The sequence below is a fragment of the Eumetopias jubatus genome, unplaced genomic scaffold (assembly GCF_037043125.1).
Source record: "Eumetopias jubatus isolate StellerSeaLion01/CBP00866 unplaced genomic scaffold, mEumJub1_p1.0 scaffold_14, whole genome shotgun sequence".
Taxonomy (NCBI): domain Eukaryota; kingdom Metazoa; phylum Chordata; class Mammalia; order Carnivora; family Otariidae; genus Eumetopias; species Eumetopias jubatus.
This window is the reverse complement of record NW_028274820.1, coordinates 76400061-76418868: the sequence shown is the minus strand read 5'-3', so window position 1 is coordinate 76418868 and position 18808 is coordinate 76400061. Positions and strand designations below refer to the sequence as shown.

Here is an 18808-nt window from a genome sequence, read left to right as displayed (position 1 = left end):
TGTTGGACTTCGCATTTGTCTCTTCGCATGGCTTGCTGAGGTTGGGCCGTTGCTTTTGGTTTGTTTTAGGAAATGGACCGTCTGAATGTTACTACTTTCACAAGAACTGCTTTCTGATGGGAACTGTTACCAAGGCCTGCCTCCAGGGCTCTGACTTGCTGGTGCAGCAGCATTTCCGCTGGGTTCAGCTGCGGTGGGACGGTGAGCCCATGCAGGGACTGCTGCAGAGGTTCTTAAGAAGGAAAGCAGTCAGTAAGGTAACAAAGGCAGCCTCTTGCCAGGGGGAGGGGCCGGAGCGTCAGGGGGCCCTGGGCTGGAAGTTCTACCACATACTGACCGGTGCAGCCTCGCGCAAGGGCAATTTTTAGATAACCCGGAGTTAAAGAAGATGACGCATATAAAACCTGCAACAGTTTCTGGACTATGTTAAGTATTAAAAAAGAAAGAAAGAAAAGCAAATAGGTTTTACTCCAAATAGGTTTTACTCCCCTAGGTTTTACAGTCATTAACTGTTCTTGACGAGGAGTCTCTCCAGGTTCTAAATGCTATAGAAGGCTATCTCCGAAAACTAAACACTCGTCGTCTCAGGAATGGCTACTGCTTTCTCAGGGCCTTCAAAACCTTATCCATCCACTCAAGCTAGTTTTAACGTATGACTGACACTGCGCTAGAGTAAATATTAAAAAGTCACAGGGAAGATTAAAGTTCCCTAGCTTTTACCATGTTTTCAAGCGTGATTATAATTCCTGGCAATTATTTTGGAATAAAATATTCTCTATCCTCCCAAACAACAAAATTAGTGCTGACCAAGCCTAGTACATTGCTATTTAATTAATATTCTTAAGTCAAGCTAGGATCTCAGTGTTGAGATTGACTGGAAACATTAGAGCTTGAGTTGATTAAGACTTTGTCCCTTAATCCAGCACCACAGGCCACATTTGGAGGGGGCAGTGTCTTCTATCACCATATTTTAAGCTGTAAAGAACACAACACCCGCTATGCTATCTACTTCACAAAAAGGCATTTTTTTCCTCACATAACCAGTGTCTTGTGGTAGGTGTTGCTGACACCTGTTCACTTCCATGATGTCAGGTCCTGGGTCTGGGGGAAGTCTCCTGAGCTCCCCTCAAGATTGCAGGATGTCAGCAGGGCCTCAGGCACCACACCCACACCCAAGCATGTCAAAGGGGGGGAACCTGGATGCTACTACCGGGGAAAGAGCTTAGGCCTTCTCAATCTCCTTATCAGGGAGGAAAACATCTTTTTCTGAAACGTCCAGAAACAGAAGACTTCCTGTTTCATTAATCAGAACTGGTTTTGTGCCCACCCTGTTGCCCCAGATCGTGGCTAGACTTACCTTCCCAAGACGGAAGCTCTCCCCCCAAGTACTTGAACAAAATTCTTTGTCTGTGCGTGCATTTGTGGGTGGGGGATCAGGGGAGGAGAGTGGGGAGAAATAATGGAGTGGGAATGGTTTTGGTAATTCAGTAAACTATGCTTGCCACTAGTGCTGTGAGTTAGTATCGGAAATTCCTAATTTAATCAGAGAAATCATCTACCCCAAGCTCTGTTAAAATCCGCGGGCTGGTAATAAATACATGCTTTTGACCAAAGCTAGGCCATCATATCATGTCCACCAGTAAGAAGAAAAGTGAGGTAATGACAGTTGTAGGTGTGTAGCTTTGCAAATTACTGATGCTTCCATTAATGTTACTCATATTTAAATTTCTTTGCCAAAAAAAAATTCACATAAATAATCACAAAAGATACTAGTTTTTTTCCTTAAAAACTTTTTTTTTCTAAGAGCAGTTTTAGGTTACATTAAAAATGAGAGGAAGGTACCCAGATTCCCCACATACCCCCTGCTTCCATACATGCATAGTGTCTAGCACTCACCAGAATGGTACATTTTTTTTCACCAAGGATGAACCTACATTGATAAATCATAATCACGCAAAGTCCATAGTTTACCTAAGGGAAAAATATGGAAGGCCTCATGAATTTGCATGTTATCCTCTGAAAAGTCCCAGTTTTATTCTGTAGATGTGGCACTATTTCAGGTAAAATGGACCTCTCCCACATCCAGCTCACTGGTACACATAGTTTGTAAAGGATTTATTTTACTTCCCCACTGTGTTTGAGAATGGGAATGTGGGGTGTGCTGTGAAGAATAGGAAGAGGGAGGGATAATACCTTTCGCTTACCAAGAGTCACTTCAAGTAGGTTAATAAAACAGGTTCCTTGGGTACGTGTGCAATGGGAAATCTTGTAAGTGTTTAACAGAACCAAATCTTTGGGGAGGGGGTACTTAGACATACACTGGCCCTTGATCACAATTTCTTCCTCCAATTCCTGAAAGGAATATTAAGTCAAGAGGCCTTTCAGGATAAAACCAGGCATCCTACCGGTATGTATTTAATAAACAATAATTGTAAATTTTATTAAGAAGAAGTAAATATTCAACTATCATTAATTGTAGTACATGATCTCATTCCTGCAGGAAGAGTATCAGAGAAATACAACTGTTCCTCTTTTGAAGAGAAGGGAAATTGTAAGAGCTCCCAAGGCCTCACGTAACACAGCAATACCGTTTTAACAGAGCTGCTAGGATTGCTGAACCACTCTTTCATTTTGACTTGGCCAAATTATATTCCTTCAAGTAGGACATACCCATATTCATAAACTATCCCCAGTCTTAGTATCATAATAACTTGGTAAAACCAAGATTTATAGGAATCCCTTTCTTCTAAAGTACTGAGTTAACTGCTGTATCTGACTTCTAAATAATTGAAGGATATTTCTCCTAATACTAAGGAAATCTTTGTCCTTTTGTGAACCCTCTATACTAATAAAAGGGGACTTGATTTTGTAGAACATAATTCTAAAAAGAATTGCTGCCATCAAACCATGTATATTACATACTATTATTTAAAATTTGCGTGTTTAAAAATTTGAAAACAAATTTCTTTATGCCAGCAGAGTTCTGTACATTTTGGTGAAGTCAGCATTTTAGTTGAGACCTTCCTCCTAAGGAAATTAAAATTAATACAAAGTGAACATGCCACAGCTCTAGATGGATCATCTTGTCTCTTAACCAAATATTGTTTCATGAAATCAAAATCCTTTTTTAACCCCTACTTACTGTGTGCAAAGCCCTGTGAAGTACTCTGTATGCATGTGGATAATAATTTCTACCAGAACTTACAGTTAAGAATTTGTGTAAGGTTTCCTAGTCTTCTTACTGCTCTTTTGTGTCTGAACGCTTTCATTTCACGTAATAAGCTACAGATCTGTATCTCATGGAACACACTTAATAGTATTAGCTGTCTCTCCTTCAGCCGCGTCAGGTGGATCAGATTCAGCTATGTTTTTGTTTTACAGTTTTAAATGTTTGTATTTTTCATTTTTGAACGGTTAAAAACAAAAGAAGCACTGTTCTAAGCCACGCCCCACGTCCGGCCTCTCTGTCTCCATAGTTCAGAGGTCAGGTGCCCTCCCCCTGTGATCCCGTGTGCAAGACCGTCGACTGGGCCCTGGCCGTCTGGCGCCAGCTCAACTCCTGCCTGGCCCGCTTGGGCGCACCGGAAGCACTTCTCGGGCCCAAATATTTCCTGTCTTGTCCTGTGGTCCCAGGACATGCCCAAGCGACAGTGAAGTAAGTGCTACTTCTCCTTACTTACCTATTTAAAATAGAGCCGTGGCCGAGGAGCTCTGCACTCCCCATCGGAGGACGACCATGACTCATCTGCTGCTAAGTAGCTCCTAAGGAAACTTTTTACTGAGAACTAGTAAGTAGCAGTTTCCAGCTGTTACAAAAGTCTCCACAATGTCCTGTTCAACAGGCAGTGCGGTGTGTCTCCTGGGAAAGGCCTACATGAGAAATTCATCGAGGATCTTATAACCCAAAACGAAAGCTTACATTCTGTTGATGAATTAAAAAGCTGCTTCCTTGAGTCGCCTGGATGGCTCAGTTGGTTAAGTGTCCGACTCTTGATTTCAGCTCAGGTCATGATCTCAGGTTCATGAGCTCGAACCCCATGTGCTGGGTGTGGAGGCTGCTAAAAATTCTCTTTCCCTCTGCCCCTCCCCCCACTCTCTCAAAAAAAGAAAAAGCTTCCTCCTTTATTAATGATACTTAAATACTGTGTTTTCCTTTGTAAGAGCTTATGAGAATAGACATATTAACAATAAAGTTAATGAAATAGAAAATCAAGAGGAAAAAAATGTATCACCATCCAGCTTAGTAAGGTTCTGTGATTAACTGTTAGCATCGATTCTGTACTTTCTGGCATCCTGGGCAGAAATCCATTTTGGAAAGCAGGGCATACAAATAATCTATCTCCTCTATTGTAACAAATGGTCAATTTCAAAACAGCTAATTGGGGGAAAGGAAGAATTAAAATAATAAAATGTATACAGCGTTTTCTTGCTGAATAGCAGAGATACATTTATTCGTGTAATCACCTTTTTTTCATCAGTATTACAATTAACTTTAAGCCTTTTTCACATCCAGAGTCTCAAGATTCTTAGGAGCTAATCTGGGCCTTTCCTATCATTGCCAACAACTACAGGGACTCTGCTGTGAGATGTGCACGCTACTTGCAAGCTAACAAGTTCGGCTGCCGCAAGCGCGTGACACTAGGTCAGAAGCCAAGGACTTCAGCCCTCAGAGCGCAGCCCCAGCCTGCGCCTCACCTGTGCAGTGGCTCTCCCGGCGTCTCAAGCCCCGGGGGGGGGCGGGGGGTGACTGACAGTGGCCCATGGATCCCAGCTCCCGAACTTGGAGCTTGAGAATCCCCCAGGCTCCTAAAGGGGGGTGCTAGCAAATCTGCCCACCTTTTGCCCTGGAAGGAAACACCACTTTCATTATCCTAGTAAGGAAACAAATCTGCCTTCTCCAGAAGGAGACACTGTCTGTCTCTTCCAAGGCTGTTTGCCATACTAACAAACATCCTTGAAAAGAGAGCTGAGAACCAAAGTGGACACTCGACGTGCAGACATGCCATGGAGGATTGTCTCCCAACAGCCATGTTCAGGAAGCACTATTTTTTTTTTTTTTTTTAAACCAAAGCTTACCATCTTTACCCCTTAATACGTTTAGGAGTACTTGCACAGGTCTGACACCTGGTACAGAACACCAGATTCTTGTCTTTATTCCCCTCTTAGTTTTTTTTTTTCTCTTGAATTACATATCATTAGACATTAACAGAGAAGCTTAAAATACACAGATGCTTGATACCTGGGCAAAAGTTCTAACAGTCTTGAAAGGCTTACGCCAATATCTAATAGCTTTGAAAACTTCATTATACCGGGAATGTGGTTTAGCTTCTACAGCCTTGAAACAAGTGTTTTTTAAATGTTGCAACAAAGGAATTTCAGTTGCTATTGGATGCCCCAACCTTGGGTGAAGTCCCACTGCTACAGCTGTTACTACAGAGTCCATCTGGGGAGACAGCTGGTGACCCCATCCCCGCTCTGCAGAGCTAAGCCCACCCACGTGCAAACACTGAGCCTTGGCCTTGGGGTGGAAAGATTTAATTTGCCACTGAGTACAAGATCTACCCCAATTTCAGAAATATTAAAATATATGTATCTTATTAAGGACATATGGCAAATAAGTTTAAGCTATTTAGACATCGATTTCCAGGAAATCTTTTTTCTAGACTTCCGCCTGTAAATTTACTTTCCCTTCCATGTATTTTATTTATGCATTCAGTCAACACACACTTAAGCATTGGTTCCTGCTCTCAGTAATCTTAGAAGGTAAAAGGAAAGAGACATGTAAACACTTTCATTTGCAAAACATTGTACTTTTGAGGCAAAGTCAAATATCTTTGACATTGGATAATTTCACTTTTTTAAAAAATATTTTATTTGAAAGAGAGAGTACAAGCAGGGGGAGCAGCAGAGGGAGAGGGAAAGGGAGAAGCAAACTCCCCACTGAGCAGGGAGCCTGATGCGGGGCTTGATCCCGAGACCCAGGGATCACGACCTGAGCCAAAGGCAGCCGCCTGACTGACTGAACCACCCAGGTGCCCCAATTTCACTTATTTCAAAACTACCTAGGAAAGTTAGCCTATCTGTAGAAACACTTAATGTTTTTTTCCATGCTCTTCAAACCTGTCCTTCGTGGTATGGTGTGTAATCTGTGACCGGGCCTCACTGCCAACTGCCCTTCTCTTGCAAGGTGGATGGCTAAGCTGTGGAATGCTATCATTGCACCCAGAGTTCAAGAAGCAATATTGTCAAGAGCCTCCGTGAGAAGACAGCCGGGCCTGGGGCTGACAACTGCTAGAAACCACCCGAGCCAAGGACAGCAGGCTGTGGTTAAAGCTGCTCTCAGCATCTTGCTCAATAAAGCTGTGCTGCATGGCTGTCCCCTCCAGAGAGCAGGTATGCCGGTTGGTGCTGGGAGGGGAGGGGAGGAAATTCATTCTTACATAATACTTGTTTGAATTCATTATAAGGGAGCTCTTCTTTCTCTCTTCGGAAGTAAAGAAATTATCTCGACCTTAATGTACATTTGACACCATTGTCCCAGAACTTCTTAAATTTTTTTTTAGTCTTTCCTCCTAAGAATTTTTTTATTTAAATTCAATTAACAAATAAGGTATTATTAGTTTCAGATGTAGAGTTCAGTGATTCATCAGTCTTACATAACACCCAGTGCTCATGACATCAAATGCCCTCCTTAATGTCCATCACCCAGTTACCCCATGCCCCCACCTCCTTCCCCTCCAGCAACTCTTGTTTCCTATGGTTAAGAGTCTCTTATGGTTTGTCCGATTTCATCTTTTATTTTTTCCTCTCTTCCCCTATGATCCTCTGTTTTACAAATTCCACACAGAAGTAAGATCATATGAGAACTCTTTTTAAATTATTGGCTCAGTAATTCCAGATCTCCCAAGTAAAATTTGCTGGGTCACAACACCCCTGCTTGGGTATTAAGCACAGCCATGATTTTGAAGAATATTTTTTGGAGAATTGCAATTGTTATATTTTACTTGACTATGAAACGCAGGCTCACTGCCTTCTTTTTGGCAAAACATGATTTGTGTTGTTTCAGAGCTGGACCAGCACACAGCTGATTTCAAAGGAGGAGGTTTCCCATTATCTATAGTCTCAAGTTACAACAGTTGTAGCAAAAAGAAAGGAGAGAGTGGTGCCTGGAGAAAAGTGAGCACCAGTCCTCGCAAGAAGTCTGGCCGCTTCTCTCCTCCGTCCTGGAGTAAGCCAGGCCTAAGCGAGGAAGGTAAGTGAGGCGGCCATGCTGCCTGGAGGCACGTGGGCACTCAGGCTCTGCTTTCGGAGTGCGAGTGTGCTTTTACTTTTCTCACTATGCATTCAACAAAGTTGAGGTTTTCAATGCATATTCTCAGGGAATGAACAGGGGGTAGTAGGTACATTTCCGAAAATATCTGGGAGGAAATAATCGTTTGTTTGTGGCATCCACCATTCAATCTATGTAATACAACAGTTGTACTTAGGCCAAGTTTTCTCCTTTTCTGTGTCATCTCTGAGCCAACCTTAAATTTTTTAAAGTATGTATGGAGATACGTTTCATACCAGTTTAAGGCCTTCGTGAGTCAATCAGTTTTACACATTTCTTTGTCCTATATTGTGTCAGCTTCTAGTCTACACACTGGAAAGAGAGCAAACACAAAAATTCCTGCCCTCTTAGGGTTTATGTTCTCCTAAATTATTAAAAAGATTCAATATAATGGAACATCCTCCATAAAAAAAGAATATGTAAGTTTTTATTCAAACAGGATAAAACACATTTATCTCTGGTGTTAGACCTATTCCTTTTGGCTTTGGTAATAGGGTAATCAGTAATTATACGAATTGACTTCCCTAAAGGAAATCCATATTTGAGTAAGAATGAAAAGATGTTCCAACCTCATATGCATTGTGCATTTCTCATATATGTAATTTTGGGAGCCCCTCCCACCCCCAACATATTCTGTTATGTATAATTTCATGCCCATTTTATAGTAGAGTTGCTAAAAAGAGAATATGCCTAAAATTTTGAAACATGAAAAATTGCCTGTGTTCATTAATGTCTTCATACTTAAAAATCAGCAAAATACAGGCTTAATATTAATATGCTGGAGTTTTTTAATTACCCCAGGCATGTGTCCATAAACAGAGACTTTTTTTTTTAATGACTGAATGTAAAGTCACTGAATGAGAGTTTACTTACACTTTTTTAAGGTGATTGCTATGTATCTATAATATGATATATTCTGATTCTTAAGAGCTTGCCATTACTTCCCAGAGTTAGAGTGTTTGATTCAGGGAGTAAAGTCATTAGACATCAGCCCCCTCCTAAGGCTTACAGACTCCTGAAACGACCTCTGCAGCAAGGAGTGTACCTTCCACTTGTCTATCCCTATATGTAGTGCGAAAGAGCTCTAAGATGAGGGTTATCTTCTCCATTTCCAGGTAACAAAACTGAGGTTCAGAAACCTTTGGCGGTCTGTCCCTATCACGGGGCTCTGCAACCCATGTTTTTGTTTCTTGCGAGTCCTATACTGTTTCCTCCATCCATGCCACTCTAATCCCATGGTACATGGAATAATCCATAAGCACTCAGATAACAGGACACCCACCCAGGCTCTTCACTATCATTTCCAAGTTTATTACAATTTCTGTAGGGTTTAAGACCAGCCTCTGGCTTGAGCCAAGTAACTAAACAATAAGCATTGTCAATGTTGTATACTTTAGAGTGGACAAACAAAATCAATAAAGTGAATATGAATTTAAAACAATATCAAGTGAAACTCAGAAAACGATTATGTAACATATTAAAAAGTTACAATATTGAATATAAATATAAAATTAATTTTAGTTTAATATTTGATATATCAAATGTTATACTCTTAGAAATATGAAACCATATTCAAAAGATTAATAAAGTTGTGCGTAACTGGGGTACTTCATTTTTATACTGGTAAATTTTTTTCCCAATAGTTCCATTTGATATTACAATGTTTGGGTTGCTATTGGTTTTTCTGACGCCATTGTTTATCAAAATAGAAACCACTTTGCATTCTACACAGATAACGATGGGTGATTATAAAGTTTGGTAAAGACCCAGCCTCTTTTTCTCCTGATATAAAACAGAAAAGCTATGATGTCAGGTCACAGGCTTCAGGAGAGGGGACCAAGCCCAGGCACCTATATGGTAATTAGGGAAGTCTGCTAGCCACCCTTTCTGACAAAGACGACAAAATATGGGCAGAGCAACTAGTATGGAGATGGTCTCTGATGACCTCTTCATGAGGATATATTCAACTTTTCAAAATCATTCTTTAGACATAATTTGTGCTAGCAACATTCATACAATTTTAGAAGAGGGGCCATTCATTTATAAAAGCAATCCTATGCAGGGAGCTCCATCAAAAGATGGATTCAATCCGAAAACAGTATCAAAGAACAGAGTCCATAGTCTGTTTCTTTTAAATACAGAGTTCAAGATGCACAGGGACAATGATTGATTCTATTGAAAATGATTACATTTTTCTTTAAACAGGTATCAAAATTAAAGCTGTATCTCAGCTGAATTATAACAGGAATGCCTCTCTGTCAAAACAAAAGTAAGTTTCCCTTTAACTTGTAGCGAACAATACATGTTTTCATTATTTGTACATCTATAATGCTATTAATATATTTTAAAAAAGAGGTCATTGAAATGCTAGTATTAAACTGAAATCTAACAAATGAATGTGTAATGGTAGGAAAATTTTCTCTTGTAGATTCTTTGGTCTAATGATCAAATTGATATAAGACAGATTACCAGGAGAAAAATGAATTTAATTTCCTACGTCTGGAAGCCCCAAAGATAGGAGACTCAAGGCCATGTCAGGCAGTTGAGGGTTATATTGTCAACCTGAGCTAAGGAATGGTATAGGGGCCTGGCGCTTTGAGGGGAAGGGGGTGAATCACAGGATGATAAGAGCAGATGCTTGCCCTGCCCGACAGAGGGGTATTTCAGATAAAAACCTTAGCTCCGGTAGTAGCTCTTTCTAAATTCTAAATTCTTTTAGGTACTCAAGGGAAATGAGTCAGATGGGTCTTGATTGACTTCAGATCAAAATAACCCACCAGCCAAAGTGACACATTTTGGGATGGCATATTCTCGCCTTCACATGAAAACTAAAAAACATGTTCTTTAAGCTCAGTATAACTTAACATAAAGGCTTTTTTGCTTGTAGTTTGTTGAAAACATTAGAAATATTAATGGCTTTTTTATCAAATTGATCATTAATGCTTTTGACATAAAGATATGATAAACAGGCTTTAGATGACTGATGTTTTAAAATGATCACTTTATTTTCTTATGTTGCTCCTAGGGAATTATTTTAGCTTACAAATTTTGAGGTACAAAAGATGATTTGGTTAATCATGGAAATGTTTGGGCAGTGTGTAAATAGCTCTTCATTGTAACCCAATAAATTGTGTGTCCTGTCACTTGACAGGTAACATTTAGAACCAAGTTCACAGAATTACAGATGGGGGAAGTGTAAAGAGAGAAAAGATAAAGGAAACCGTAACACCTGCACCTTTCTGCCAGGCACACTACGGAATCCATTATATACAGCAGCCTCTGTAATTTCCCCAGTAACTCTATCATGTAGATAACCCAGAAACTGAAGTGTTAAGGGAAGCAAAAAGAAGAAAATAGGACCTGCGGCCATGTTGCTAGTAAGTGGTAGAGCCAAGTTTGAAATTTATAGTTGTTCCAGGGTATCAAACTGTACCTCTGCTTCCCCAGTATTTCATGTCTTAAGTTTCATCTAGGCTTGGAGAAAGGGAAGAAAAGAGGACTGGAATGTTCTAAACCAAGTAGATTTCTCAGTGAATAAAATTTTGAGTGGGAGTTGCCAAACTTGTGCCATCAAGTGACATTTCAGACTCTTTTTAAAGGATATTTAGAAACTCTTTTCCTGCCCCCTCCCAACTCCAAAACTGGATTGTGGTTTCCACTTTGAAAAACTCTTTTCTGAACCTTGTATTAGGTCTTTAGAGAACGATTTATCATTGACATTGAATTTGGAACAAAGACTCTCTCTGGGTTCAGATGATGAAGCAGACCTTGTCAAGGAACTTCAGAGTATGTGCTCCAGCAAATCTGAATCTGATATAAGCAAGGTAAGCCGTACAAAGCGGGGAGGACATGGATTGGCTCCCCCCACAGCTTAGAGCCACATCAGAACACACATTCCCTGAAAGACATTCCTGATTGAATAGTATGGTTAATGCTCCAAATCAAACCCTCTTTACCTTGCTTAGAAAAGCCCTTTCTTCCAAAGTATCTTTTGTAAAAAAAAAAAGGAGTTCTATTAAGGACAGCTTGCTTTTCATAACTCCTCTGAAAGACCTGAGGTTAAAATTGCATATTGATTGCATTAGCACAAATCACGCCCAACGCATTCAGGCATCCCTGGTTCCCTAGGCTTTTCTTCCTTTTCGTTTTTCTAATGTTGGTATACAAGTCACCTATCAAAAAGAGAGCATCACAGCAGACTCATGTTATAGACAGAGGAAAAGCCACCACCTTCCTTACAAGAAAATTTGGCCTCTGTAATGCATATAGTCATAGCCTTTTCAGCCGTGAAAATTGAGATCCATATATAGAAATCAGTGACCCAAAATCTCAAAGGCCATGTCAACAGCTTCAAGTTCAACTTGTTTTGGCACTCTGTTAGCTGCAGCAAATTGAACCAGACTTCCTTGATAAAGGCCTTTTACTTGAAAGGGAGGATAAGAAGGTAGTTATAATGTGAGGTGCTACCGAAAGACTCTTAACTCTTACATCTGAACAATCCTAATCTCTGGGACAAAGTCAGATTGACAGTCTGATTTAACCTTTGCTGGAAATGAGCTGAAATACCCACTGGAAAAATAAGGTAATGATTAAAATCTTACAATTTTGCCAGGACAGATTTTTTTCGATAGGGCTTATCATCTGGTCATCTTCTTTTGACTTTTTTTTTTAATAATCTCTAAGGGAGGAGGACCTGTTTCTCATCTATTTTCTGGTAGTTTCACTTAAAGGCTTGGAGTCTTTGTTGTGAAGAGTATAGGCCTTGAGGGTGTGTTCATAGAGCTCCTGAGGGTCAGAGAAGAAGGTAACACATACAGAAAATGCAGATTTTCTATAGTGACTTTAAGTTATGCCTTGAGTGTATACCTATGGCTTGATAAATGGTCTCTTCGCCAGATTGCTGATTCCAGGGATGATTTAAGGAGGTTTGATAGTTCAGGAGACAACCCTGCCTTTTCAGCAACTGTTAATCCAAGAATGCCAGTGTCACCGAAGGTAAGTGCCCATTTCCCTGCAAAATGAGACAAAAAAGGATTGCTGTGGAATGGACCTCCCAAATCTTCTTTCAGTGTGAATCACAGCATTCTTTTTCAATCACAGCTGTGAAAAGAGAAGTAGAGTAAAAGTAAATGTTCAGTAGTTAATCAAGGTTAGAAAGATCACTGTTTAGATAATAGCTTGAAAGAATGATGTAGAAAAGCATTGTGTGTGTCAAAAGTATATATAATGAGACTTCTGTCTTGGTTCTTCTATTTTTAAAATGTATTCATTTGAGAACCTTTAAGGTTTCCTGCATTTTAGAATTGCAACAGGCTAAATAATGTAAAGATCTATCACACCTGAAAAAAAAAAAAAAGTCCTTTTTAGGGGCGCCGGGGTGGGGGGCTCAGTCGGTTAAGCATCTGCCTTCGGCTCAGGACGTGATCCCAGGGTCCTGGGCTGGAGCCCCACATCAGGAGTCTGCTTTTCCCTCTCCCTGCTGCTCCCCCTGCTTGTGCTCTGCCCAAAAACGTAAGAAACTGAACTAAAAAGGACTTTTTTTTTTTAACTTGCGATAATGCACATTGGCTTCAGTGAGAGGCTTTCCTTTGAAAACAAGGCAGGATGGTAAGTGGCAGAGCGAGGACTATGGTTAATAAAAGCCCAGAGATGGCCCAGCATGGTACTCCTGGGTGAGCACACACAATAAAACTACTTCTTACCCGGTAATTATTTTGTGAGGATGCAGATTTCATAAGAGGCCGTAGTAAGAGGTGTTTTATTCACCACGTTGCATGGAGTGTGGCTCACGTCGTGTTGTCAACCCCTCCTGCAGCGGCTGATGAAGACCTGGGGGGTTTGCAGAGAGAGGGATTATAAAGTGAGCATGGTGAGACTAGTAAATTATTCATCGTCTGCTCACCACAGCCTCTGCTGTCCTGCTGCTTCACGAGGTTCCCAATTAGTTACATGTGAGCTGTAGGTTTTGGGGGAAGAAGAGGGCAAGCACTGGCAAGGCTGAGGTCCCAAATAAAAAATATATAACATGATGATCTGCGAAGAAGAGCAGGACCTTTCTGGCTTGCTATTATCATGTCTGCCTCCCCCAGCCCCTCCCCAGTCGGGAACTGTTTAGAAAGCACAGCAAAAACATAATTTGGGGAACTGCGAATTCTGGCTGGAAGACATTTTGGTCAGGAGCTGTCCCTCCTGAACACATTTCTTGGGCCTGCGGGACCACGCTTTAGGGTTCCTTGTAGAATAGTCAGTCCATGCAAAGGCCAGGAAAGTCTGGGAAGAAAAACCGTGAACCTGTTTCTCCAAGGGCCAAGTCACTTTCCTGTGTAAAAATGTTGACCGGTTCTGACCAGCTGCCATTGTTTAAATGCCTCATGGAGACAAGGTTTTGTACCCCTATTACTCTGTCATAGGACCTTATTGGTTACTACAATAAGGTACTGTCCACAAAAAATAGTACTGAAAGTGGGATACGCTCATGGCAACTCAGGTCAGCCTGGTTTTAAGAGAGACCTTTGAAAACATGTGTCCTCGTATACACTCTGGGCTCTCACGGGGTTGAGTTGAGGTGAATATTAGAACAGCTAGCTGCTCCTCCGCACACTGAACACAGGTGGAGGGGCTCCCTGGCAAGGGCCAGGAGGCGTTTTTCTCAGAACCTGCCAGCAGAGGGCAAAGTAGCACATTGGACAGCCTTCTGAAAGCTTGGCAGGCTCATTTCTTTTCTATCCTTCTGATAAACTCGGCTCGCAGTTCTTGGTTAGATGCCTGGTTTCTTCTGTTATCAGGAAGTAATTCTTTTAAAGTAAGAGCTCTCTGGCTTAGTTGAAATCACTTTCGACAATCCTCATTTGTCACAACAGAACTCCTTACTGCTCCAACAGTAAGGGAATGTAGTGGGATTTATTAATCTGGTGGCAGGTTAGCCTTCTAAATTAAAAACAAATGCACATATTTAAATGACTAATACAACAGCCATGGATAGGTTTTCTTCTCATGAAAACCAAATGACTCCCCCGAAAGCAAAAATTCTCATTTTTGCATAATGAAATCCACTTGAGGATTTTGTTGTTAAAACCCCAGTGCCCAGATCATGCTCCCTCCACCCTGAGGTTCTGATGTAATTGGTTTGAGGTGCCACCTGGACTTTGGGCCTCCGTTTTGTCCAGCCCCTTTGTTTCTAAATGTATCTTTCGAGGGGTTGATACAGCTTTATGTACCTTATTTTTACATGTAATCCACTATTTCTATACCCTCCTCTACAGCTTCCTGCCTTCACCCTTTCTTCCCCCTTCACTTATCACGGCCCTCTACCTCCTCAAAGATCCGTCTCACCACCATCTTCTCTACAGTGTTTTCCTTTCCTTCTCTCCCCAGCCCATCCCCAACTTCCCCATCTAGAGAGCAGGGATTATAGTATCCTCCTAACTTCCAGCAGTGAGTCAGTATTAAATGAATGAATTGCTCTAATTTAACAGTATTACTTTAAAACAATTTAGGTGCAGCACTTTTCTATACAAACTAGTGGTTTTCTTTGAGCTTAATAGGTACAACATTGCTAAGTAACCTTATATGTTTAATAGAACTTTTGGGTCCTAGCCCAGAAAGCATTAAAACACCGTGAGCTCTCCTAGTTCCAGGCTCTTGTACCTCTTAGCCTTAGGGCAAACACCTCCAACCTGTGCTTAGATGCCCAAGTACATTCTGTGTATCAGTCACTGGCCCTGTTCTTACACTCCTAGCCTTAACGGTGTGTGGACCTCAGTAAGGCAGAGCAGTTCTCCACATGCCTCCTGTTACATCCTCACCCCTCAACACCCCAAGCACATGTTTAACTGCAAGGGAAGCTTTTTGTTACTTCATGTCAGCATTTCCTGTCTCAGACCATAATGATGCACACCGCCCCCCCCCCCTTCATGATGCAAACGATGGGGCGGACCAACGAAGAACACCATGTATCACCTTTTCTTTCTCTGGGCAATCACCTAGCTGCTACCTTTAGCACAATATGCTATTTCTTCTAAATATGACTTATGTGTTGAGTTGCCTGGTGTTCTAGAACAAATTACAAGCTGGGATTAGTCTTACTAGGCCCAGGCCTAAGTCCCATTTTCCAGATTTAAGAAGATGCCCAGGAGAATTCAAAGGCCAGGGGAATCCACACAGTTACTTTCCTTTAAAAGCCACATTAACTATTTTGCCTGTTAAATTCTAGTTTTACATTTTAAATCTTTTAATGGTTACATTACTGTTTAGTTGTATTAAAGGAGAGGAAGTCAGTATCAACTGCTTGGGAGGCATGGGGAGCAGCTCAGAGAGGAAGCCTTCCTTCATGTTGGTTGATTGGCAGAATTTTAGACACTCTTAAGGGCAAACACCTCGCGTGAAAGGTGGGAGCCTGAGGTCTGGCCCAGCGTCCTCACTCTGAGACTGGGGACAAATCACGTCATCCGTCCAGCTCTGCGGCTGTGCAGGAAGGGAAGCGCCCCTGTTAGAGCACAGATGGTCTCTGCTCTGGAAGAAACACGCAGAGCAGTGCTCCTGTCTTGTAGTTAAACTGTTAATCAACACATATTTATTTTCTGAGCATTTAATATCTAGTTTCCAGGAAGGCAGAAAAGTTAGGTGACTCACCCACACAGTGAGAGAGTTGATTTTTGTGGAGCTGCCTACAGAGACGGTAGCTTTGACTAATCCAATTTGGTGATGTCTTCAGGGCCAGGACTTCAGGAAGCTGCCAGACTGTGACTTTGGTTCACGGAGTCTTGTGAAGCCACGAAGGGCCTAAATGAAAATCAGGTGGTGGGTCTGGAGGAAGTTAATCACTCAGCCTCTCCTCTCTAGAGTCTGCTGTTTGGTTTTGCAGGAGAACCGTGTTCAGGGAGACTCTCCTCCATGCTGGTGCAGAGACACAGAGCGGGAGGTGAGCACGGCTGTTAGCGGTTGGCCACCAGGTCAGACGTGACAGGCCTGTTCTGCTCTCTTCTCTCACAGGGGGTCAGTCCTCTCAGCAGCCATCAACCGGCCGAATGCAGCAACAGTCCATCAAAGACTGAGTTGGGTGTTTCAAGAGTTAAATCTTTTCTTCCTGTTCCTAGAAGTAAAGTCACCCAGTGTTCCCAGAACACCAAAAGCAGCAGCAGAAATACAAGGCAAATAGAAATCAACAACAACTCAAAAGAAGAGATTTGAAACTTCCACAAAAACGAACAAGTAGGAAAACCAAACAAATAGGCCTGCCTACAATAGTCTCACTCTCAACTTCTATATCTTTCACACAGAAACCAATATATTTCACACAGAAACCAAGGACAACAAGATGTAAATACCTTAAAATGAAGGCAATGTTTTCATTGTAATATAAAGTATGAGTGCGGGACCACTATTCAATTTTTTTGTAAAGAATGTATTTATAACCAACATTTTGTTGCTTTTTTTTTTTCTTTCCAATTCTGTAGGATTGAATTTCAATACGAGGAGGTGATGCCAACTTTTCAAGTAGTTTTATAATAGAAATATTGTAATAGTTTTAATCAACATGTTCAGGGGTATTAGAACTGTCAGTGTACTGTATATCTATATATATATGTATATTTAAGAAAGTCCATGAAGCATATTGCGTACATGTTATAAAATGTACAACATTGGCTTTTAAATAGAGATAACTTTATGTTCACTTGAATGACTAGAATGGGGCAATAACAAATAATTTCTAAATAGTTACTTTCCATTAAAAGCCATATTAAATATTTTGCCTGTTAAATTCTAGTTTTACATTTTAAATCTTTTAATGGTTACATTGCTGATTGGTTGCATTATGTATATTTATGCTTATCAGAGTTTGCATTATGACTCCAGAAAATATGAAATTATATAATGCAATAAAAGTGTTATCTTTGTTATAAAAGTTTTGTACCTAAGTGAATATAACTGCAAATGCTTCAATAAATTAATTTAGTTTACTCCCTCTTCGATTTAATTCTAGTAGCACAACTGATAAAAGTTGATATTTTCTGGAAGTGTTTCTTCAAAAATTACTAATGAAATGACATATACAACTCAAAGTTAAAATGCTTTGACATCAATAAAATATTGAATTAGTGAAATAATTTTGCTGTAGTTTCTATTTATAGCTCTTAGTAGTTTATCCATGCAACAGAGATTTGTGTTCAATTATAAAATGTGTTCTCCCTGTTGGTATTTCACTAGCTGTTCACAGAAAGGCCCACCCCTGTTAGAAAGTATTAAATAAAACATTTAAGTGGAGCTCTTAAGAATTAGGTGTTCAGTGAACAAAACATCTTTTTCTCTCATAAATACCCCCCAAAAGGTATGATTTTATACCAAGAATGATTTACTTGTCTAAGAGTCTTATAAGCCCTCTCTTGACCAGAATGGTTTACATTGAAGTCCACACATGTACACTGATACTGTATTAAACTTTACGAAAAATATCTGCAAGTATCTTAATGGGTGGTTAATATTACACCACAAGGGATGAATCAGAGACGATCTTTCTAGCAGGGAAGAACTCGATTCCAACACGTGTTGGCCTTCTGCCTGGGCTTCATCTGGACAAGGCGAATCCTGGGGGTGTTCGGCTCTGACCTCTGTATAGGGAAGGGTGTGTGGGGGGGGTGGGCCTAGAGCAAGGGACAGAGGGTGGATGGAAGACAGAGGCCGGGGAACTAGTCTTAGGCTTCAACACAGTAACTCCTTTGAACTGGACTCAAATTCTTAGTGCCCTGGTGGCATTTGATAACTACTCTCAAGTTTTTTCACACAGACTGAAGAACTCTCTCAAAATCAGAGACCAATATACCTGGATGGAGCTGGCTCTGATGTGTGTTTCCTCCGGCTTACGTACACCTGCTCAGATTATGTCCACTTTGAATTCCTAAGCATTGCGTTTTAACTGCTTTTTTGAAGCTAAAGATCCCATTAGAGTACTCAAGCACCAGAGAAGACAAAACCAAATTCGAAATACATGATTAAGATGGCTTTTAGTGATTGATCCATACAGTAACATTCAGCGCATACACTTTTTCTAATTGGACGGCAGACTGCAAGATCTCTAAAGAAGGCATTTAGAGTGGGGTCTTTCAAAATACAGGTAGAGATCTAATGGATCATTATATCTATTTAGTGAGTCACAACTAGCAATTTTTAGAAGTAGAGTGGAAAGTGTCAGTACGTCCTAGTGTCTATCAAAGTAAAAACATTTTGTGATGCCTTTGTTTGACATAGATGTAAACATGAATGGGCTGGGCTGGGATGTGAGGTCATGGCCAAAAATCTTTCAAAGTCAATACAATATAAGGGAGCCTAGTGGTGGGGGTGGCTTGGGATAAGAAGGTCTTTGATGATAAACTGCCCTAGCTGAATTAAGCACTGCCATTTCTTAGCTGTCTGGTCTAAGACAAGTTACTTAATTTCTTTAATACACACTTCTCAGCGGTAAAGTAGGGTCATGATAACCCT

General features: G+C 40.8%; 1 protein-coding gene across 1 annotated transcript in view; it reads left to right on the top strand.

Moving 5' to 3' along the window:
- The window catches only part of CTTNBP2 (cortactin binding protein 2), a 150091-nt gene extending 133426 nt beyond the window's left edge, over positions 1-16665 (top strand). The window contains exons 16-23 of the mRNA XM_028105001.1: positions 70-257; positions 3477-3655; positions 6188-6393; positions 7067-7252; positions 9536-9599; positions 11022-11154; positions 12227-12325; positions 16322-16665. Coding sequence (XP_027960802.1) covers positions 70-257; positions 3477-3655; positions 6188-6393; positions 7067-7252; positions 9536-9599; positions 11022-11154; positions 12227-12325; positions 16322-16519 — 1253 coding nt within the window. The 3' untranslated portion in view covers positions 16520-16665. The remainder of the gene's footprint in view (positions 1-69; positions 258-3476; positions 3656-6187; positions 6394-7066; positions 7253-9535; positions 9600-11021; positions 11155-12226; positions 12326-16321) is intronic.
- Positions 16666-18808: the final 2143 nt, after the last annotated feature.